This window comes from Tiliqua scincoides, chromosome 3, assembly GCF_035046505.1.
Source record: "Tiliqua scincoides isolate rTilSci1 chromosome 3, rTilSci1.hap2, whole genome shotgun sequence".
Lineage (NCBI taxonomy): Eukaryota > Metazoa > Chordata > Lepidosauria > Squamata > Scincidae > Tiliqua > Tiliqua scincoides.
In genome coordinates, this window is record NC_089823.1 from 95815418 (window position 1) to 95840079 (window position 24662).

The 24662-nt window shown below is 39.9% G+C and overlaps 1 protein-coding gene across 4 annotated transcripts in view; it reads right to left on the bottom strand.

The window, feature by feature from the left end:
* Positions 1-1435: 1435 nt before the first annotated feature.
* The window catches only part of MCF2L (MCF.2 cell line derived transforming sequence like), an 85920-nt gene continuing 62693 nt past the window's right edge, over positions 1436-24662 (bottom strand). Inside the window, exons 16-32 of one of the 4 annotated variants that reach the window (XM_066622385.1) lie at positions 24467-24533; positions 23218-23333; positions 21894-21963; positions 20803-20895; positions 20436-20528; positions 19821-19946; positions 18831-19052; positions 17111-17203; positions 15823-15901; positions 15329-15395; positions 14281-14396; positions 13205-13264; positions 12302-12376; positions 6229-6341; positions 5531-5643; positions 3702-3805; positions 1436-3555 (exon numbers count right to left, since the gene is read on the bottom strand). In XM_066622385.1, the coding sequence (XP_066478482.1) occupies positions 3461-3555; positions 3702-3805; positions 5531-5643; positions 6229-6341; positions 12302-12376; positions 13205-13264; positions 14281-14396; positions 15329-15395; positions 15823-15901; positions 17111-17203; positions 18831-19052; positions 19821-19946; positions 20436-20528; positions 20803-20895; positions 21894-21963; positions 23218-23333; positions 24467-24533 (1702 nt within the window). In that variant the 3' untranslated portion in view covers positions 1436-3460. The other 3 variants (XM_066622386.1, XM_066622387.1, XM_066622388.1) reach the window with 3 other exon arrangements.

A 24662-nucleotide genomic window follows, 5' to 3' on the forward strand; every position in this document is an offset into this window, starting at 1 on the left:
TAACCTCAGGCCCTTTGCTAGAGATATTAGTTTCGCTCTATTTGTTTGGGTTGCTGCATCCTGCAAGAATCGCAATTTGAGTCATATTTACCAGGGAATTTTGCGAGGGGTGTCTGTGAGAATTCCTCCATTACTAAGAACACTTTTCTTTCAGAATATTATGCAACTTGTTAGAAGGTAAGGCAAAAATCATTTGCATTATGCCTGGAACAGCCCCCATTGCAATCCTTCCTCAACACATACTTTAGCAAATTCTGATGTGCCTGACACTTACTGGCTCTGCACCTTTTACAACTCGTTGATCTACATTATCCTTGCTATTTCTTTCTCAAGTCCTCTCTGCCTCAGACTTACGCATCAAAATAAACTCCTCTGAAATCAAAGAGACAGGGCAAGTTCATGCATGAATGTTCACCATCTGATATCAATAGCACCACAATAATGTCTGTATATGTTACAATCATCACCAAAGATCAAACATCACAGAACTCGCATGATATCTTGCAGAGAATCCCTTCGCACATTCAGCTGATTCACTGAATGTGGCATGTGCATCTGATCCTGACTGCCAGGTAAATTGATGTGAGAATGCAAGACTGCCTAATAAGCATTATGTCACTGCTGTCTACTCTAGAGTGTAGCACACTGGACATAGCCAGGATACATTTATAATAAATTTAGTCCAGGGGTGCCCAAACCCCGGCCCTGGGGCCACTTGCGGCCCTCAAGGCCTCTCAATGCGGCCCTCAGGGTACCCCTAGTCTAAAATGAGCTTCTGGCCCTCTAGAGATTTGTTGGAGCCCACACTGGCCAGATGCAACTGCTCTCAGTGTGAGGGCTACTGTTTGACCTTTCGCATGAGCTGTGGGATGAGGGCTTCCTCCACTGCTTGCTGTTTCACATCTGTGATGCAGTAGTGGCAGCAAAGGAAAGGCCAGCCTTGCTTTGTGCAAGGCCTTTTATAGGCCTTGAGCTATTGCAAAACCTTCATTCATTCATATAAGTTCATATTTAATATATTCATTTATGTATACCTATGTAAATGTATTCAAATTTTAAATGTAAATTCTTTTTTTCCCCTGGCCCCCAACACAGTGTCAGAGAGATGATGTGGCTCTCCTGCCAAAAACTCTGGACACCCCTGATTTAGTCAATAGATACATTTCAACTTGAGTACATTAAACTGCTCATTCATATTCTATTCCTTTTTTAAAATATCATTAAACAAACACGGGAAAAACTGCAATGCAAGTTATCATAACTGCGACCATAGGGAAATTTTTCTGGGATTGGTATGTTATGGGTGAATCCTGGGGTGGCCTGATATATCTACATAGCAAGGGATTTCTTTCAACCATAGGAGAGGCATGGGGACTCACTACATTAACTGACACACTGCACTACTATGAAACAAATACACACACACTCCACCACCCAGAAAGAAATGCTGAAATTTATTCAAAATTTCATACATATAATAAAGACAGCAGATTCTGGAATAGTAATTTACAACAGCAATAGAAAATTGAAATGTGGACTGAATTAAAGTGCAATGAGTGATACATGTACAATCACATGAATAATGGAAAAGACAGTCAGGGAAAAAGTGAAGAAAGACATGATTACACGTAAGGGCCTTCTCTGTGCTCCACCCAACCCAGTAGATCCTTCATATGTGCTGGGGAAGCAATAAACCACTTCTTTCTTATTCTAAGGGAGCAAGTCATTTATTGTTTGTCAGTCACCTAAGCCAGCTACACTGAGAGTGGCATATCTGGAAGCATCATGTGCACACTGGCAGTGGATCCAGAGTTTCATTCCATTATGGGAGCAATGTAGTTGAGTATTTTTGTAACACTCATATATACAAAATAAATTACAAAGACTATTGCTATTCTTATCAGAAGAGAACAAGCTGAGCCTTGGCTGGACCGTCTTGTTTGTGTAAGATAAGTTGAAAAAAATGCATGAGCTGGAAACTCTGAACAGTAATGTCTTGGACAACCTTCATATTACTTTTTTTCAAAGAAACCGAAAGTAAATACAGAGACATTTTTAGCAGCCTGAAAAGTATAAATACATCTTTTTACATCAGCAAATACACCTTTTAACATCAGCACAGACACACAGACACACACATATAAACATATACAGGGAAATATAAAAATTTGCACTGGCCAGAGCCAGTCACAGATGATTGTAACTGTGAGCTAAGACTTGTTTCTGGCATTTGGAACAATAAGATGACTCTTTGAGACATTATTCATTGTTCAGACTGCAAAACCCAAAACTAGTCACCTCTCTTCAGATCTCCATTGCCTAGTTTCATAAGTACTAAAAGTCAACCTCTCACTTTGAAGTGAATTTTAAAAATACAATACATGAATGAGGTACAACTCATTCATGTATTGTATTTATGGCATGCACAACAACTTAATTCAGAAGTACAGGGAAATGCAATATGATTTCTACAAGAGTTTACATACTGCTTGCATTTGTAAGGCAGATTTGTAAACACCAGCCAAAAGGGGCAGTTTATGCAGCATCACTTTGTTTTGCATGTACAAAATGTTTATGACTTTCCTGAAAAGAAGTCTGTAACACCCCCCCCCCCAAAGCTCTTAATTGCACAATGAACTTGAAAGTAGCAGGAATTATTTCAGTCTACAGAGTGAATAAGATGTGTTCAGTTGATTAGCTTAACTAATATAAAACATGTTTAAGTGTTCTTACACCCCAACTAAAAAAATAGGTTTTGTTTTATCAAACAACTTATCAAATTGCCAGCATTCTGTAAACAATTATTCTTGCAATAGAATTTGGTTTAGTGGTAAAAATACATCAAAATGGCCATTTTCACCAAGTGTTAAGAAAAGAAAAAAAAACAGTAGTCTTGTCTCTGCTGACAGGGAATTGTTCATTTCTTCTGCAGAATAGCCTACATTATATGGCTATATAAAGCACAGTGATTTTTCAAAAAGTAAAAAAAGAGTTTCTAGATCAAAACTGAATCCCCTGATGCTGTAAGAGATCTTCCATGCCCAAACACATTGACCCTAGGAGACTTTTGCATCAAATGAGATATAAATATTTCTCCCCTTCAATCTGCATCATGCATTAACTTTATATTTAATGTTTTGCTGCATAGGATTTATACCAGCAGATGCAATCTGGGTTCTTCCTAATATTTGCCTCACATTACCCATGGCAGGGTATATTTTGTTGTAGCAAAAGGATAGATTTCAGACATGCAACTTCAAAATCTTTTTTCCAACCAGGTGTCCTTCTTGTTCCTGATAAATCTGGCATGTCTTTGTTCCATCTGTTTTTGTAAACTACAATTTGGGTAATGAGAAAAAGTCAAGAGCAACACAAACATTATGCTTCTCCATTCCACTGAAAATCCAGCATTTGCATTAGAAGTTGAAAGCTTCATGACAGTCTTGATGGAGCTTTAATGTTAGCCCTTAATGTCCAAGAAGCTGTTGTTACTATTGTTGCAACTTTCACTGTAGCTTGAAGAGGAGCTCAGTGTACTGGATCCAGCTGCAGACTCTGGAGTGGAGGAGCAAAAGACACACACATTTATAAATGAAGATATACAGCTTACAATTTAAAAATTCTAAGTTAACTCAACACTCACTCTTAGAGAAGTAAAGTAAACCTAAGCAGAACAAAAGCCATCACACTGACTCTCTTACCAGAGCTACTCAGAGATACAGCAGATTTTGAGTTGCCAACAAGCATCAATAGACTGTTGACTGGGACCCAACCTTCTTTGCTCGTGCTTAGATTCTTTATATACCTAAGAAATATTTAAAATAAAATTTTAAACTGTTTTACTTATAGAATTAAAACATTAAGCCTATAATCTTCATATGCATAACTGGAAGCCACACAGCCTTTGCTCAGAAACAGATATTTTAAATCTGTGACAAAAGCTGTGGAGCATATACAAATATTGATTTTGTAGGAGCAAAGTTGTGAGTTGAACACAGGTCGGCATGAGGAGGGCTCTTCGCCATCTAGCCCTGGTCAGTTCACAGGAGGAATTAATTATAAATTCTGATAAAACAAAGGTGCTGGTTTTTGCTAGACGATATAAGGCCTTTTGATGGCTCCTAAATGGGAAACCCATTGAGCAGGTTAAAATAATAAAATACCTGGGGGTGATCTTTCATTATCAAGGAGGCCGTTTGGCCCACAAAAACTATGTCGGTCAATCAGCTCAGAAAACATCTGGTGCCATTTATCGTTTTTATTTATCCAAAGGCGCCAAATTTCTCCCTGCGGCTTTAAGGCTGCACACTGCTAAAAAATTAGGGTTCAATTGCTCTATGGCTCTGAGATCGCCCCATATTTAAATACCAGGTCTTTGGAGGTGATCCAGACCAAATTTTTGCGCCAATTGATGTATGTTCCCCGATGTGTGCCAAACACTGTGGTCAGGTTGGAATCCGGTACCCCAAGTATGGAGATGTCGATGTGGCTAAATGCCTTACATTATTTTTTGAAGATTCTCTCGCGACAGGATAACTTTACTTATTTGATCTTTTCAGATCCTTTTGTAGGCACCTGGGAAAAAAGGTGCTTGGATCATTTCAAACTCTGCAATCTCTCCCCAGAGTCTTTAATGATGATGAGCCCGGGAGACGCAGAAGAAATTTTGCGTCAGAGGTTGGTAGACCTTGAATTGAGATCTGCGAGAGCCAGACTTTCTGTGTATGTTTTTCTTGGGGATCAAGCTCTTGCATTTTCTCCTGCTAGATATTTTTATAATATTGTTATACCTAAATTTAGGATTGCTTTTACTAAAGCTAGGTGTAATGCACTTTTATCAGCAGTTCTTTTGGGGCGTTATGCAAGGCGTCCCTATTCAGAGAGACTGTGCCCCTGCCCTCAAAATGTGGTGGAGACAACTGCCCACATTGTTTTGCAATGTCCATATTATGACGATTTGAGATCTAAATTTATCTCCCCGATCTTCAGTATTGAAACAGGGATGCAGGTGGAGGAGCAGCTTGCTTTTCTGCTTTCTGATGTTTACTCGGATATATCACTCAGGGTTGCCCGCTTCTGTTATGCTGCACAGTTGGTTAGGAAGAAAATTGAGAGTGTAGACCTCTGATTTTATATATGTGTAACGGGGTGTTGGTTTTAATTCTGTGTATTTTGTTTTGTTGTTTGTGACGAGCTGGTCGGATGAGCGTAAATAAAGTATCTCTCTCTCTCTCTCTATCTAAGTTGTGAGTTCTCTTCTCCGCATTCGCTTTTTGTTACTAACTCCCTTCAGCCTTCTCCCAGTGACCTTAACAGTGGTTGAGAGCTTACATCTTTACTAACATTAACCGTGGTTTGCAAACCAGCTTCAAACCCCAAATGTAATTCAAAAAGAGCAGCACCATTGCCTGCTCCTAGTCTCTTAATCATGATTGGATATTGGAAGTGATCATGGATAGACATCAGAAGAGATATACACCAGGCCAAATGCTTTTAACTATGTTCTGTTTCAAAATGCAGTTCTTCATACCAATGCTTATCTTCTCCTTCATGGATCAGTTGAACCAATTCTCCACTTTTCAGTATTAGATCATCAGAGCCACCTCTATCGTAATCGGTTACAATGGTGTATTTCCCAGGAGTCTATTGCATGGAGAGAAAAAACCACAAGTGGTTTAATCAGAAATGATTTAACTCTGAGACCCATTCTTTGACATTTGCAAGTTTTTATCTTGCTGATTTCTGAAATACTTTTTTTTTCATTTCTAACCCACTATTGCTATAGAGTCCCGAGGAAGGGGACCTCTTTGGCAACACGTACACAACAATCAGCACTGGCAACAACTCAGAGCTTCCAGATAGGCATGAGTTTCTTTCATAGTTGAAAACAATGTTCCAAATTGGCATGGAATCTCCTAAATGCACATACAGTGCTTCATTCTCACAAATGAAAAGCAGATGCCCTTGCATGAGTAGTGTTCTAAGCTGGTGTCTTGAACAGCATTCCATAGAATAGAACAAACAGATTGCAATTGGGGGATAACCATAGTGAGAACTTACACTAGATACTGGTGTAACAGCCCAATCCTATCCACACTTTCTTGGCAGTAAGCCCCATTGACTCTAATGGGAATTTCTTCTGAGTAGACGTGCATAGGATTGGGCTCCAAGTCTATTCCTTCTTCAGTGGTGCCCTCCCCACTCAGTGTAACCATGAAAATATATTACCAGCTTCTTCTCTCCTCTTCCTTCCTCCTCTGCATCTGAGGAATTAAGCGGGTCCTCAGCACTAGACCAGCCATCATTTTCTTCAGATGCATCAAGAGATGTCTTAGGCCACCCTTAATAACACAATAATTTCATCATTAACAATACTGATAATGCAAATATTAAAACTATTGCTGAGACAATATTTGTGAAGCTTTTGGTATACTCAAAAGTTCTATATCAAAGGCACTGATCCATACCAATATTGCTCCACATAGTGACTATTACATTCTCCCCTTGAAGCTGTGAGGCAGTGACATCAAACATGGCCAGATGGAAAATCAGAGTTTAACCAAACCTGTTTTGGGCAAGTCGGACCATTACTTAAGGCTAAGATTGACTTGGTAATCTACTTCATCTATCACAGTCACTATTATAGAATCATAGATATCATTATAGGTAACTCATTCTTATTCCAACTTGCCAGTCCTCCTCTGGCAACACAAACTTACAAATTGAAAAAAAAGGCCAAAAGGTGATGTCACCTACATCACAAATGAGACATGCATATTCAAACAGCGAGTGTTGTGATAATCAAATTACAATATATTTCAAGCTGCTGTGGGCTTTTATCAGCAAATTTACCTGGTCCAAATATGACGGAGTTTTGCATGGCCCGACACCAACTATGAAGCATCTATGATGCAACTATGATAGTGACTCCAGACAAACCAGTGGTCACAAGACAATGTGGTTTATCATGTGAAAAAGTATATTTTTATGTTAACTGAATGAGGGCCCAATCCTATCCAATTTTACAGGGCCACTGCAGCTGTACCCATGGGAAATGTACTGCATCCTGCAGTGGGGGGAGAGTCACAGAGGCCTCCTCAAGGTATAGGATCATTTGTTCCCTTACCTTGGGGCTAACATTGCAGCTGCACTGGTGCTGGAAAGTTGGATGGGATTGGGCCCTGAAGCAGCTCTTTGAAAGGAGTTGTGAATAAGCAGACCTTTTCCAAAGTAAAATTCATAATGACATAAGGAAAAATCAGATAATTTGATCTCTTCTAATTTTTCTTGCTGTCTCCTCTGTGTTAGCCTGGAGGTGGGTTTCTCTAGAGCCAGATAAAAAATAAATATGAATTGCTCAATTTTAAAAGCAAACACCCCTGCAATGAAACAGATACCAGCCCGCCAAATAGTTGTGCTGTGAAAAATCCTAGAACTCACACTTTTAACATTGTGCATGCTTGCTATGATACAGAAACACACACATGAAAAAAATGCACATGTTGGCAGTGGTACATTTATATATTTCACATAATGGAGAGCAGTCTACAAGCCATTTGAGAATCTCAGCTCTAGAATAAATATACCCAAACAACATATTACAGATTTCTACATTCTTCCTTATTTTCAAAACACAAAACTTCCAATTTGGCCATAAGAATATTGTACAATTGAAAACACAGAAGTCACTTCCTTGAGTTTAGTGCTCCCTGTTGTATTTCAGCATAGCCGAGAAACTACATTTACAGTATGGGTAAGTAGTTAACTGCAGGCTTGGTTCACAATGACTTCCACTGAGTTCTATGCTATAAAATAAATGGGCTGTGGCTGGCCAAACCATTGGGTGAGAGGAACCTGCACCCTCCCACCAAACTGAGATCCTGAAGAGGTGGTTTAGTCTTCCCTATCCCACAGAAAGGAATACACCTTTCTACTTTCTCTCTCATAGGAGAGAGTTTCACCCATGAAGCTGAGTGAAGTGGCAGGCTGGAGGAGACAGTGGAACTGGTAGAAGGGATGTCCAGCATCCCACACTTGCCTGCCACCCCCAGCAGACCACCTTGGTTCCTGCTTCAGTTCTTTTCTCATTCACTCTCTTGAATGAGGAGCAATGAAGAAGAGGGTCAGGGCAATGTTGACCCACCTCTTCCTCCAGTGCTGCTGCTATGTGTTATGCTAGAAGAAGAAATGGGGGCTGCTGCAGTTTACTGTGCCCGGAACAGGATTGCACCTTCTCTGCTTTCATTACTCCCTCAGCAGCTTCTTCAGAACAGAGCTTCCTCTTCTTCTCCCACCTAGCCTGTTTTGAAGAAGTAGCTATATAGATACTGGATAAGGTGTGGAAGGAAGGGGGGGGTCTGGACTGTGTGTGCTTAAAAATGGGGGCAGAATATTTGGCTGCTGCTTCAGCTTGCACTAAGTCCAAGTCTGGCAACATTCATTTCTGTGGGAAAATGCAGAGTGCTGAGCTTGGGGACACAGTCATGGTAAAGTCAAAACCTGCTGTCCCTAACACTGGCTCAGCTTCCACTGAGAATCCCTGGAGATGCAAAATGTATCTCTGTGAGCTCATTCATGCATCAATAGCTAATTGGCTAGGTTAAAACAGGGGAGACTGCCAGTCTGGTACTGAGGAGTGCACTTGGACTGGAAGATTTGGGTTTAAATCCCCCCTCTACCATGGAGATGCTCGGTGACTGAACTCAGGTAAATCTGACTCTCTTCCCTTGTGTAACTCACCTCCAAGTTGAGAGGACAGAAAGGGACTATGCTATGTATGCTACATGGGTTCTTTGGAAGAAGGGTGTTACAAAAATGAAACAAATCAATGATAGCCCTGGAGAGATTTTAAATTGCACGTATGATGTTCCAGGTGTAGCAGAGCAGGCCAATGCAAAAGAAATAACAAAAAACCTTTTCTACTTATCTATAAATGAGTTGTGGCATTCTTTTTGACAATTCTGCAAGGCTACTACTGTTGCAAGACTAAGGTGTTAGGGAAAAACCAAAGCAAATGCTTAAGCAGCCACAATTCACAGCACACCACACCATGCACCAAAGTTCATGGGGTCCAGGAGTGATACAGTACCTTGCCTGCGCTGGGCCGCTAGCAAAAGGTAAGTAGTGCTGACCCACTTGGCCCTGTTCCATGTTAACACAGAACTTGCATCTGTGAAAGAACTGAATAATAAATTCCCAGGTATTACACTGCCACTGTGATGCTCCTCTCATCCTGAGCTAGAAATTAGGAACTAGAATCTACTTGAACATAATGAAAGGAAAATGCAAAGCAGTAAGTCATGTACTGCTTATCAAACACAGTGTGGTCCTTGCTCTGCCTTTCACCTTGGGGAGTTGCATATAGCATCTTCCATCCAGTTACATGTTGCAACAACTCACTCTCCTATCTACTTCCTGATTCACACAATCTGATTTGTGATCTGTTGACAAGTCATAATTATGCACTACAGTTCACACGCAGTTTTTGTGCAAATACAGATAAGGCACACTTCCCACACTGGAAAACAACACCTAAACACAAAAATACAAACACCATTCTCTTAGTTGCCCCTAATTTGAATTGGCCCTAAGTCCGTAACTGTTACATTTGTTATATCTGCAAAAATAGGGTTATCTAACCTAACAAGATGGTCATTGCTCATGAAGGAAAAAAATCGGTAGGTGCAGATTAACCAGTTTCATGCCAATTAAGGTTTTTGATTTGATTTGATTATCCAGTCATGGGACTATTATGGCAGACATATTCCATTCAATTACTGGAGCTTTGATTTAATAAGAAACATTAGTTTATGGTAACATTGATTGAACATTCCAGAAAGGCCATTCAAGGATACAATAAGGGTTTTTTTCCAATATAAAAACTACTTGGACAGTACATAAGGTGTAAGTGGCAATGCCATGTCTTATCATATGTACAAAATATCAACTGTTTTTGAACAAGCTTATTTATGCACACAAAAGGGTTTGTATGGGGGCACATCTCTCTCTCCTCTTGGGCACTTATAAACTGGAAGCTTTATTTATGCTTTTGCCTTTTTTATCAGGATAACCTATCACAATTCTTTCCCAAATTTGCTTTCAAGTATCCTTTCAAATAGTAGCTATTGATCTTTGCAAGAATCTGGAGCAATATTGCATTAAGCCTTCTGTCTCAATTCTTGTCCATGTCACATCTTTCCTAGAAACTGTATATATTCAGGCAAAGCAGTTCGGATGAAAGAAACCTGAAAAATTCCTTGCTTAACACAACCAGACCAATTAGGTTTCCATGGAAAACTTACTTTAGTGTACATGTGCCAGTGGGGGGACGATGGAACTATTTCCAAAGAGCTGCAATTTGTTTTTCTTATTTGTATTCCTATACCAAGGGAATCTAAAATATTGAGGTCTAAAGTTTCATTCTGATATCTATAAATTTAAATATTTTCTCAGTTTTATGTAACACCTGAAGCATACTTTTCATAATTTGCAAAAATGATCAAAATCTGCTATTCCCATATCATTTGAAATGCCAGTATTTTAAACTGAAAACTATTAACCCTGTTATTGGGTGCAAAAGTGGATGCTTGCAATGAAACCTATAGCTGAAATCAGTAGCTTTGATAAGGTTACTTGCATTTAGAAAGATTTTCTCAAAAATGTAAACCTGGACTACTCACATCACACATGATACCTAAGTTAAAGATAGCGAGACAAATGTATTATGCCAGTCTTCAGCACTGTCTTTCAACAGTTGTTATCTAGTTATTCTGAATACACAGAAGGGGATACAATATTTGTAGATTTTATACTTTGTGTTAACTTTCTCATTCTATACAGCAGGGGTGCCCAAACCCCGGCCCTGGGGCCACTTGCGGCCCTCAAGGACTCCCAATCTGGCCCACAGGGAGCCCCCACTCTCCAATGAGCCTCTGGACCTCCGGAGACTTGCTGGAGCCTGTGCTGGCCCAACGCAACTGCTCTCAGTGTGACGGCCAACCGTTTGACCTCTTGCGTGAGCTGTGGGACAAGGGCACCCTCCACTGCTTGCTGTTTCACATTTGTGATGCAGCAGTGGCAGAAAAGGCTGGCCTTGACTTTTGCAAGGCCATTTATAGGCCTTGAGCTATTGCAAGACCTTCATTCATTCATTCATATAAGTTCCATCTCTAATATAGTCATTTATGTAAATTTATTCAAATTAGAAATGTAAATTAATTCTTTTTTACCCCGGCCCCCGACACAGTGTCAGAGAGATGATGTGGCCCTCCTTCCAAAAGTTTGGACACCACTGCTATACAGCAACAACCTTACTAGGAAATACATGGTGGCCAAGAGATTAAGGGCGCAATCTGAACCCCTTATGTCAGTGCTTTCCAGCACTGACATAAGGGCAATGCAGCTTTGAGGTAAGGGAACAAACATTCCCTTACTTTGAGGAGGCCTCCATGAGTGCCACCCAACTGCAGGATGCAGCACATGTCCCATTGGCACCGTTCTACCAGTGCTGGAAAGCACTGACATAAGGGGTTAGAATTGCGCCCTTCGGCAGTGATTTTCAACCTTTATTATCTCATGGCACACTGACAAGGTACTAAAATTGTCAAGGCACACCATCGGTTTTCTGACAATTGACAAGGCACACCATGCTGTTGGTGGGGGGCTCAATAGACCTACTAATAAATAACCCTCCCCCAAACTCCCATGCACACTTGCAGACCACCACACAGTGGCTGAAAATGGCTGGATTAAGGTCTACATTCTTCACCATTCTGTGTCAGTGGATAATGGTGCAATGAAGGGCTCTAATAACAATTGCCACTGCTACTTTCTGAAAAACGCCGTATTGCTCCAAAAGACGCCGTACAATTGCTCCAACTGCCACTGCTACTTTCTGAAAGACGCCGTATCATGTGATATGGCAAATGTTTCTTAAAGTAAAAAAAGGAACACCAAAAGTTTTGTCCACAACATCCAGACCACCCATCATTTTATGGCTGGAAGTTACTGAGAATGGCATAAACTGTGTACGTAAAGTTCCTACCTACATTAAGAAAGTCATCACATTAAGTTGCAGGGGCTGTTTCTGGGAATTCCATGTGGCAGCTGTAGCAAACAGACTAAAGACTTCATTGGAAGCTTCTCAGTTAGACAAATTACAAAGGGTGCTTTGTCAAAACTTCTATGCAGCAGTTAATGAGAATGCTTCAAACACAAAGCAATGGCAATACAGCCAAAGTGATTTGTGTCTTACAATAGGATTCTGTGGTTAATGGTATATGAAAAGTTGGTTCCACACTACCTCTCAAACCAAAAGGAGTTGGATCGCTCTTTACTTCATGTCTTTTAGTGTTTTTGTCAGGGCTGGAAGGAGCAGCTGCAAAAGGATGAGTTGGCATAAAACAGAGAAAAAGAGATATTGAAGTATTGGAAAGGAAAGAATTGGTAGATTGCATGCAAGTTACCTTTGAGTTTATACTGAAAACAAAAGGATTTTGGAACAATTTCAAATGGCATTATTCTAATAAAAATAAAAACACACAAAAAAGTAGGAAATCAAGTAGTACGGGCAAAATGCAGCAGTTTCCAAACTCTCTGGGAGAGTTTGGGCCGCTGTAAGTCTTTGCAGGGGAGGGGAAAGAGTGGCGCTGGCAATTGCTCCAGCACTGGGGACACTGGGACTAATTTTAGCCCGCAGATGCCCTACAGTAGGTGGGGGAAGCCTGCAGGGCCTTCAGTAAGCCTCCCCATACCTTAGAATTGTTGAAAAATGCTTTTGCAACCTACTTCTGGTTTTATGACAAAAACTGGAAGTGAGTTGCACCATCTATTGTCAACAATTCTAAGGTGTAAGGAGGCTTGCTGAGGTCCCCGCAAGCTTCCCCACCTTCCAGAGGGCATCTGTGGGCCATGGTAAATTTAAAATTAGCCCCAATGTCCCCAGCACTGGCATGATTGCAGGAGCACCAGCTCTGCTGTCAGGGTTGCTCTGCCCCTTAAGAGTTCAGGGTCACAGCTTCTTAGGCTAGGGCGTTGAAATGCCCCGTTTTGAGAACCTCTGGGCAAAATGGATGTGGGCATATTTGCGGTTATACATACAACTTTTAAGAGTATTGGGAAAGTCAAACTTATAGTTAGTTTATATTCTTGGTACTTCTTATGCTCATAGATTTTATCTGGATAAAACTAAATCTTATATCAATACCTGGTCCTGAAAGAAGGATCATTGGCAAAGTCTGGCTTTTAGCAGTAGGAGATGCCGTTTCTGTCAAGGCAAGCATGGAATATTAGTGCTCACCCTACACAAACCCCAAATATCTGCTGCATTAAACTGCAGTCTACCCAGAAAAAACTCAAAGGTAATCAGGTTGTTAAAGAGACTTTTTAAATGAGTGTGCATATTACATTCTGGAACAGACAGGGCAACACATGTCATAGCAGTCACTGCCTGTCTTTCCACTTCATGATAGCTTCATGATTGTAGTGAAAAGGTTCTCTTCCTTAATAAGAACAAAAGTCATATCTGCTAAACACTGGATAATTCCGCTTAAACCAAACTGTGAGACAACAAGAACCAATTTAGAGCTCAAATATATTTTTGCACGTTATCTCTGTGTGTGAGAGTGAGACTAGTGATTATAGCCTGCATTGTACAAAACTAATTTAGCTTCCTGAGATTTACCTTTCTGACTTTTCAGGTTAGTAAAGCTTTGCAGTGAAAAGTGTGTTTTGAAAAATGCTTAGCAATCCGAGATATAACTTGTGCTATCTTCTACAAAAAGAAGATAGAAGAAAACACACACAAGACAAAGGTACACAGAAGTTATCCAAAGTTGTGCCAGAAGAGGCAATAGTGAAGGAAGAAATAGGACTGAATTTGGTCAGACTGACAGGACAAGCAAAATATTTAATATCATTCTGGAATTTTTTTTAACTTAAGAAGGGACTTGCATCACAGTTAAGTGATGAAAAAATAACCGATCAAGATCAAAAAGTACTTGTGCACAACAATCTTTGTGGATTAAAAAAAAATTAGACAAGTATGGTGTTTTCAACAGATACTAACTCAGACTAAAGCAGCCCTGGCTAATGTTATCTATACGTCTACTGAAAAGGAAAGCTGTAATTTTTGGAGGATTATTGGTTTTATCTATGACAAAGGCGGATATCAGAAAATAAGTAAGGCACGCTACTGCACTTCTGCTGTGTTTCAATACCATAATGTTTTCCACTTTACAGGAATTGATGCCAACTGATAATGGAAGTGTACTTCAAATTTACCTCTGCCTTTTTCAGGACACTTTGGTGCTACTGAGGTGATACAACCGTCAGGACTTACAACATCAGTGTTTCTCTCTTCTTGTTTCCGGATGTTCCTTCCATGAATCCTTGAAGGACTGTTTATGAAAGCAGAGAGCAATTAAGGGCAAATTCATTCTTTTTACTGCATTGTAACTATCACAGAACAAATGAAACCAGTGTTTTAAAATGTGGGATGCAAGCTTAGGAATGATACAAACACTGTGCTTCATGGTGGGTGATCATACAAAGGGAAAAAAAAATCAGGAGAAAGTTCCATCATAGGTTTAAAAGTAAGCCATACACTGAGAGGTTCAGGTTCTATACAGGCCCCTACATAAGATAAGCAATCAAGAGAAATATTTTTTCTTGGAAATATAAAAATAAGCAGGATAGTAAGTGAAGACACAGGACCACTGTGCAGTTTGATTTATGGAAGTGAGGGAAAGCAGAAGGTTTCCAAATATGCATGCAATCTTGGGTTTTTCCTCGTCTACTGTTTGTAAGACCACCTAATATGGGAGGGCCGTATCCCATAGCTGAGGATTCACTTATTTGTGGATTGGGTCTGTGGCCCCCTCGGCATGTGCCCCCTCTGGAGGTGAGGGGAGCTCTGGAGGGTCCTCTGAGCCCAGTAGAGGCAATGGACATCTGTCTGCTCCCTCTGCAGGCTCAGACAGAGCCTTAGAGGCAAAAAAGTCACTTCCAGGTTTTCCATAAAACTGGAAGTGACTTTTTAATGCCTTATAAGGCATTAAGAGACCCAGGGAAGGGTGGGGGTAGGTGTCCTCTTGTATTAATGAATTCAGGTATCCATTGGGGATATATATTTTATGTATATCTATACTGTATACACATGATATGTACATCTATTAAAAGGAAATTTAGACACCCCCCCAAGCTGTAATATCTACATAAGAAGTTTAAAGCAAATAAATACTTCAGAGAGACAAAGAAGAAATTTAAACCAAAAGGGTGTCAGGTGAGTCAATGCTGCATAAAGTAATCTGGGAACTGGACAATAACTGACCTTGTATTAGATGACGTAGGCAGAGGGAAACTGTGTGTGTGTTCTAGAACTCTGTGTTGGCTAGCTTCTGTAAGGAAGAGAGCAAGAGACCCTCAGGTACTTGAGCCATTCTGCAAGATTTTGGCACAATTTTTAGATTCAGCACAGTTTGTAGTCAAAATAGTCCAATCAGCAAAACAAGTGAGACAGGGCCTTCCCTGCAATGTCCCCTGTCCTGGGTTTGAAACTCCCTCCCACAGAGGGTTCAAGTTGCCCCATCTCTCCCAGTTTAGGATTTTGCTCCAGCGCCCCCAGAAACCAAGCACCAGCATTTGTATAACACAGAAGAGTGACATCTTTTCCTCCCATGTCAACAGTCTTCCTAATTGTAGCTCCTTTAATCTTGCTCACACAAGTCAGTGGAAGGCATTTTTGTCTAGAGAGGAAGTAACAGCAGCCTGTCACACTGATGGGCACTTTGCTATTATTAGATAACAAAGAGAAAAATCACTTACGTCTGCATGCCTGTAGTTGACTGGTCAATACTTTTCTAATTTCAGTGACCCAAGTGGCTTTGATTTCAGGGGTTGGTGCCTAACTCAAACAAGAACAATTAGAAATTCAGTCAATTACTTGCTACAAATTAAGCCACCCAAATGAAAACAGACCAAAACAACTTCTTGGATCTTCAAAGCGTAATACCTGGTTGAAATGAGGAGGGCATTGTGTCTTTGCCAGACACCCAACATTTTTATTACTTTAGTGGAAAGCTGAATTGCAGCTTTCATGCTATAACATTTTTGCACTATTAACAGGTGCACTTCCAATTTAATGAGATGTGTAGCACAATCCTACCTATGTCTACTGGGAACTAAGGGCCCAGTCCTAACCAACTTTCTTGCACCTATGCAGCCACAATGCAGCACAATGCAATGCAGAAATGTTCCCTTACCTTGAAAAGGCTTCCATGACTGCCCTCTCCCATCACTTGATGATACCCTATTGGCACAGCTGCATCAGTGCTGGGAAGTTGGATAGGATTGGGCCCTAATGATTATGTTCAGTGAGGTTTACTCTCAGGAAAGTGTGCATAGAATTGCAGTCTTAGAAAGCTTAGAGTTCAAACATGTTGGGATTTCTCTCTCTCTTAAAATGAAAAACTCATATATTATTATGCAAAAGTAGGGTAGTATCTTTATTCAGACAAATTAAAATGTCACTTTTGAGTTCTCCAGAACTTTTCTTCAGACAAGATGTTAAGCAAAACAACAAGGGGGGTGGAAACAAGGGGCTGGAAAGAAGAGAAACTGGTGGAAAAGCCCAATATTTTACTTGGTCCACATAAAGGTATTGCTGTATTTTTGTTTTGGATTTTTTTCTCATGGACCAACAAAACAACTTATGACATTTTTATAACATACTTTGTTATTTTTAATAAATAAATAAATTACATCTGTTATATAGGCTGCACAAAAATCAGATCTGCAGCACACCTGGACATTGTCATCTATTTTTTAAACTGATTTGTCCTCCCTTGAAACCCCATGCACCAGTTGGCTGCTTTAGGGCTCAACCCAGTTCTTGCAAGATGGGTGGGCTCGGCAAGATCAGCCTGCATGCAACCTGGGATGCACAGACCTGAATAGTGCAAAAAGTATATGGTTTTTTCCCCACTGAATATATTTCATCTTTAAATATGACATCACTGGAATGACAATTGCCTACAACATTAAGATAATAAAAACTGCATTTAAAAGGTAACTTAAAAAAACAAAACAAAAGCACAACACAAACATCATTTACCTGTATTATGTAAACTTCTTCCCTTGCATTATACCAGATTTCAAATTTTTTAGCATCACCTTTAATATTCTCTGTTATTCCAACTGCTGTCATCTAGAAAACACAGTACAATCGTATTCATGTAAGCCTCCTTGCTAAGCCCAACTTCCACATGTTCTATGTGCAGACACGAAAAGTTATCTCAGTGCCTTTTGGGCTAAGTGGCTTACTTTAATAAAAGTTATGGTTTTCCTTTATCCAAATCAAGGACTATATTAGTCTAATATATAAAGAAGGAAACTGTGGATGCTACCAAGCACTTTCCCCCAACCTGTGCACATCACATTCTCCTGTTAGAATTCCACTAAAAACTTAATGAAGTTAGTTGGTTCCCAATGACGGAGAAAAACCATACTGGTATCAGGGTCAGATTAAACCACTTCAACATTTGTGAAAACTCACACAGCACACACACAAGAACTGCACTGGATTCAATACAACAATAGACAACAATAAGGAGCTATTTCTTTAGACATATTTTCATAATATTTTGAGATGGAAAAATGGATGTATGTGAGAAAGGCATCCAGAATTTATTCTTTTTATCACTGGAATTATGACATGAGAGTGCAGCCCATCTCTGTATAGTTCTTGTGTCTGCCCAGTGGGTACCTCAGCTGTGCCACTCTCTCCTGCAACCCTGAACATCATGAGACACCCATGCTGCAGTTCTCTCATACCATGTGGTTAATCCAGTTTCCCTAAGTTTGGCAATGGTACACAGCGGAATTGCTGTTTGACCTTCTCTTGCACACAGTGGTGGCACAGAACGGAGAGTACTACTGCAGCTCCCACATCATTGGGTTATGCATCAAGTCTAAGAGCCATTGCAAGCAATGGGATGAAAACCTGCCTAAGGCTGCAATTTTATACATTTACCTTGGATTGAGTCCCACTGAATCCAAGGTAAGTCCCTCACACCGGCCCAGGAGGCTATGTCAGCGCAAGGAGATGCTTCCTTCCTTACGAAGAAGCCACGTCAGCGCAAGGAGATGCACCAACACACGGAGGCTGAATCCAGCCTCCATGGCGGCTTCCTCACCGAGTCTTGTGTTGGCCTGGTTGGCCTGATGCAACATGAAAATGTAGGCATGGGGGAGGTGGGAAGAGGCATTCCTGGGCAGCGGAGGGCGGGTGGTGAGCAGTCCCGGGGTAGGCAGGCAGGGAGAGGGAGACGAGGCTGGGATCCGGCAGTTATGCTGGATCCCAACCCTCGTTCCTGGAGAGAACAGAGTGGCTTCAGGCTGCTCCGCTCTCCTCAAACTTGTGACACCTCCAGAGGTGGCGCAAGTCCGAGGAGACCCATAGGGACCAGCAGCTCTTACTCAGGGGTAAGGGGAAAAATTTCCCCTTGCCTCTGGCTAAGCTGCTTCTGGCCACAATCGTGCACTGGATACAGCAGAAGCCTCCTGGCTTGCCTGTTCCAGTGCAGGGTAGGATTGCGCCCTAAACTGTGACTTGGTTCTTTTTTTGTAGTGTTCCAAGTTTCACTAAAAATGGCAGTATGTCAAATTCGATGGGTACTGAAATAACCATATCAGACAATTAACATTGTAAATGTCAAAATTCCAAACTTCAAATGCCAAGAAGCCATCTTAATTCAATAACTAATATTGTGTCATTGCAGGCAAATTATAATGACTTTCACGCTACTGTCTATTAGAATACAAGAATATCTTACATTTAAGGAATGCTTATAGCTGTATGAAGGTGCTTTTTCATATCCTTCTCCATTTTCCTCTCTCTTTTTGCAGAATAATATCGCCTTCTCATGGAGGAAGAGATGCCGTTGCATTGGCTTGAACCGTGCCAAGTCCTTCACCTTTGAGTGACCCTTTTTATGATCAGTCCATACACTGAAGGATCCTTGCATTAAAAGCTTGCCTAGTTCATTTAGGTTTCCCTTAGAAGAAGAATAAAAGCATTTACAATCTTGTTAATAAGTATTTGAATGTCTTCTTTCTTCTTTGTTCTCTCTTTGGTCTGGTCTGGTTGGTTGGCAACCTTCAGTCTTGAAAGACTATGGTATAAGCCTACAGCAGCCAGTATTCCCAGGTGGTCTCCCATCCAAGTACTAACCAGGCCTGACCCTGCTTAGCTTCCGAGATCAGATGAGATTGGGCATGTGCAGGGTCTGGAAAGGAAGAAAGTCCAGCTTGAAGACTAGCACCAGATCAACCCTAAACCTACATTCTTCTCCAGCAGAGGCAATGACACATTGAGTCAAAGTACCTGTTACATGCACAATTTGGCCCAGCATGTTTGCGTATTTTAATCTCAGCAGCAGCAGGGTGTGGAGAAGACTGTTTAGGCTCAGGACTGCGGCATGCAGGGAAGGAGTATTTAACCCATTTTGTTCATGGTCTCACTGAAAATCAACTCCGCCCCTCTCTTTTCTAGTTGTTGTTGATCTTGGAAGGAAGCTACCATTGGTGTCAATGGAAGTTACCCTCTTGGGACAGGTAACAGCTTGAGGAGAAGGCAGACTTGTTTGATGAGACAGTGGGGCAAGGGTTCCCTGCATCCTGCTCATCCTAATCATACACACTCCATGACTACAACTGAAGTTTAAACACACATACCCATAAGGTTTTTGTGGTGCTGATGACATTTTCTTGATATTTCTTTTGTGCCTTTTAAAAACATGAACTTTTAAAACATTATTACTTACATCATAGCCAGTGATTGCAATCTGGTGCATGGAATCATTCACTGCTTTAAGAATCCCCATTATTGAAGTTAGTGCTTCATGGAGATCTTCAGCCCCTTCACAATTTTTACTATATTTCAGCATTTCCTGTGGAAGTAATAGATACACCACCACATGAATCGCAAAGGGAATAATTCTCAAAATCTTGTCCTTTATTTTCCAGAACAGGAATGGAAGCTGCTATTGTAGGAAATAAAACAAATACCTATTGAAACATCACAAATTAGAAGGTGGAAATAGTGTGCAACAATCTGAGTGGGAAGACCTTAGTTTCAATACCCTCTTCTTGAACTCATTTATGACCTTTGGTCATGTCATTATGTCACAGATCAGTTTTCCATCTGTTAAGGGGAAGAACAGACAGTAATCTACTTCATTGGGCTGCTACAGAAGGAAAACAGAACGAAGTGCATAAGGCATGTTGCAAACTGCAAATATTCTTCAAAAGATATATTGCAGAGGTGGTCACCAGATAAATTATCACTCATAATGGACAATTCTTCTAACTTAGATTTGCATATGAAGGCAATCTCAGAAATTAATGACTAGCATCACAAGAACAGTGTTAACTCTTACCTTTAGCAACAGCTGATATTTGGTTATTCTTTGAACAGGTTTCAGTAAATAGGAATCCAAACTCAACTTGTGGTCAAGTTTTCTCTGACACTCCTATGAAGAACATGCATAAATAAAGAACTGAAAATGTTTATTCCATGATGTGAACTGAGAAAGATATTAATTAACTAAGGGCCCAATCCTATCCAACTTTTCAGGGCTGATGCAGTCATACCAACGGGGTGTGCACTGTATTCTGTGGTGGTGGGCCAGTCACAGTGGCCTCCTCAAGATGATGTTTATTCCCTTACTCGGGGCTGCATTGGAGATGGGAACTTAGATTAGGATTGGGCCCCAAGAAATGTGTTTTCAATAAAACAAACAATACCTGAAAGAACACAGAGTCTGAGAACTGTCTCCACAGACTTTCAGATCGGGGTTTATTTTGGCAATATTTTTCATAAATCTGGAAGTCTTCCATCTGAATTGGAGAAAGAAAGAACAATAAATTCAAGAGCCTAAGGTTTTATAGAATGATAAAGAAAAAAAAGTCATGTTTATGACAGGAATTTTTCTAATTAAATGCAGAAACATGACTGTTTTGACTAGATACAATAGATAAACTATACAATATTAGATCATTACAAAATTATTTTTGTTCACATTTTAGCATCTAGGCCTATACCGTACAACAACATTAGCCATACAGGTACATACAAAAACAATAATGAAACTCAGCTGGAGTCATCTGTTGTTAACGTTACAATTTATTCATTAGCAACACTCTAAATTCTAACTTTTATGAGCATTTCCTTTTAAATAATGCAATATTTTAATGCTTGTTAAGATGCACAACACAGCACAACACAGCACAACACAGTGATGGCCAGTTCACAAAATCAGTTGAGTGAGCACTGCTTAAATGACTGATGGCATAGATCGTAGGGAATGCATAATAGCTTAAAAAAATTATTTCAATGATAGTTGAACTATGATAAGCCATTTCATTCAACAGCATCAATCACAAGAAAACTGCAACAATTTGTGAGCAGTCACCAGTCTAAGATCCCAAGCGGAATACACAGATGTTCAAATCAATATCAGTGGAATGACATTTTTTTTAGCCTGAAGGCCTAATCATTGATAATTTGCAAATGCAGTACGGGCATAGAATGTCTTGGAACCAGGTAGAACAAGCAGGGAATGTAATTTTAATAAAATGGTTCTGTTTTGTCTACCTAAAAACTGTTTCAGTCCACATATAAATGATCTTACATTCATTGCAGAACGTATTTAATCATGTTAACTATTTACAAAAACCAACTTTATTTGTGATAACATTTGGCATTTCGAACTGTGGCATAATTTCTGCCAAAGATTTGGCTATTAGAATGAAAACCGTTCTTTCAAGAAAGGGTCAAACAGAATGACAATCTAACAGGATACCATGTTATGTTCCCTTATATTAATATTACTTACCCTTTCAAGAAAACACCTTCCTACCAATTCTGGATATTCTACGTAATTTTCTAGTTCTCTCAAGAATATTCTACAAAGAAAGAGATGCTATTTTATTTGAAACTAAGATGAAATAACCTATATAATGTGTACAACATGTAACTGAATCCATTTAAAATTATGCTTTCTAAAATATCAGAAGCAAGTAGCTGTAATATCCTTTTGTGAAATCAAATTATAAAAGAACACAATATACAACACATTTTACTTCCACCTGCTGCTTTTACAAATCTATCTTGGTCACAAGATAGAGAACACCTTTCTGAAATCCATGTAAGTGTCGTTACTTAGGAAAAGATTCAGACAACTTTTTTAAACAATCAGGATGTTAATATGAAGGGTACAACGATTTGACTAAAACCAAAAATGTCATGCGTTTCAGTGACCAAGAGTCAAGCATCTGCTTAACTTTCCCACCCTGGCTCATACCCTAATATATACCAGGACAGCAGTTATAAACATAAGCTATGAGCCAGAATTCCCTGGCTCAAATATCATTAACTTACACAATGGAAATTGAGAAAACCACTTCCCTCACAACCAGTTTAACTTCAAAGAAAACAGCATATTTAAGGATTATGATTTTTTTCTTAAATTAACATATACAGTAGGCACACAACTTGCAATGGTTATGTTCTCGAGTTATTCACTTAGAGCCTGAATCACATTTTGTCAAAATTAACTTAAAAACCCCTTACAGTTGAAAAATACATAGTGTTCTTTTAAAAACTAGGAAAGGCTGTCAGGAACTGACTGAGGGAATGGCAGGTTCATTCTTTAATCTCATACTCATTCTGGGTACTTATTTATTAACTAGAATGGTGGGTGGAATTATCTGAACTATTTAAACTGTTGTTTTCCTCTGGTTTTGTTTGCTGAGCTCATGTAGTTGAATTTGTAAAACTAATTAAGAGTCCAATCCTACGCATGTCTATTCAGAAGTAACTAGGAAAGAGTGCACAGAATTGCAGCCTTAGTCCAATCCTATCCAACTTTCCAGAACTGGTGCTGCCGTAATGCAGCTCCAAGGTAAGGGAACAAATGTTCCCTTACCTCGACGAGGCCTCTGTGACTGTCCCTCCACCACAGGATGCAGTGTATACTCCAGTGGCAGGGTTGCACTGGAAAATCCGACAGGATTGGGCCCTTAGTTGAACAAGTAAAATCCACGTAAGATGAGGACTGACTGTATTGTAAGATGTGTTCCTAGCAAAGATAAGTTTGTTTTGATTCTGTTGGCTGCTACAAATACTATAATCTTTCTGGACAGAATAGAAATCCTGACCTGTTGTGAAAGTGATAGATTTCTTCCATATTTCCAAACAAAACATCTTTCTTATTCTGCAGTCCTGGCAAAATGAGATGTGCCATTAAGGGGTTGTCCATCTCTGCAGCATATCCCTGTGAGACAAAAAGGGAAGAAAACTGATGGTTTGCATTTCATTCCAGACTCTATCAGTTCACAAGTCCAGCCTGCTCAAAACTGATAAACATGCAGCAATATTTCAGCATCAGCTATAAACCAAGCTGCCCCTTTTAATAGCAGTTCTATTCTGCATAAATACGTCTATTATTTAAAAGCTGTTGATTTTGACGAAAATTGCAGTTAAACAAAGAATGTTTTTGTAATCAAAATGTATTTCTAAACTATCTTCACACACAACTATTTATAACCACTTATGCAGCTGATAATACCAATGTTTTGGCTCCAAAGCTGACCACAATGACCACAGAACTTCACACCATGACCTTTCAAGCCCATTGTTCTCTTGTCTTCCTTCCTGACACAAGTTCCTGTTTATGACATCTGCTGTAAGCAACAGAGTCAGAACCTATTCTTTAGCATTTCCACAAAGCAGGAAAGGCATATGAACTTGTGCACTTTGTGTTCTTCACTAGGCACAACTGGAGAAGGTTTTTTTAGTCTGACTCTTGTTTATAAAGCACCTGTCATAGAAAGGGAAACAATACAGAAGTGGCTTCAGATGACATTTGGCTTCTCCTGGTAATGGAGAAATTAGCTCTGAACTGCAGCATGTTTTTGTCACGGGATGTTGCTGAAAATGGAATTCGACATCATCTGATCCCACTTTTTTGCCATAATGTTGGGGAGCACTCATACATGGATCATAGCTTACAAGCTTCCACAGCCTTCTCCACCAGGACGATGGAGGAGAAATGTGGAGACTCAGCATACAATGGCCCCAAACCACAACCACGGCTGGTCTAAAGGGGGGGAGGGTTTGGGCTTTTGTGAAACTATTCTCCTTCCATGAAAAGAGCTCCCTCCTTTGGCAATGATTCAAGGGCAACTGAACAAAGCAGAAAGAAAAAGCAAATGCAGAAATGAAAGAAAAGGTGTGCAGAACACAAATTTATTGCTCATCATGTGTCAGGTATTATCCTTAGGAGAACTCAGATTACATTATTTCAAAAAGATACCAAAAATCTTTCTTGTCTTCACATTTGGATTGTGTATTACATTGCAAGACTAAGCAAATAACATACTTCAATGCAATACTGCAATTACCTACCTCAAGAACACACAGAAGCTCTTCTACATAAGCACGTTCAGTTTCAAGGAGTTCATTAATTACATGTCTGTGAACATGGAAAATATATCAGTAATTCTTCAAACCTCCAACTCTTCATAACTTTCTTGTTATGAAGAACTTTCATAACTTCATAACTTTCTTGTTTGACATTGGAAGTCATACAAAAGAGTTACAT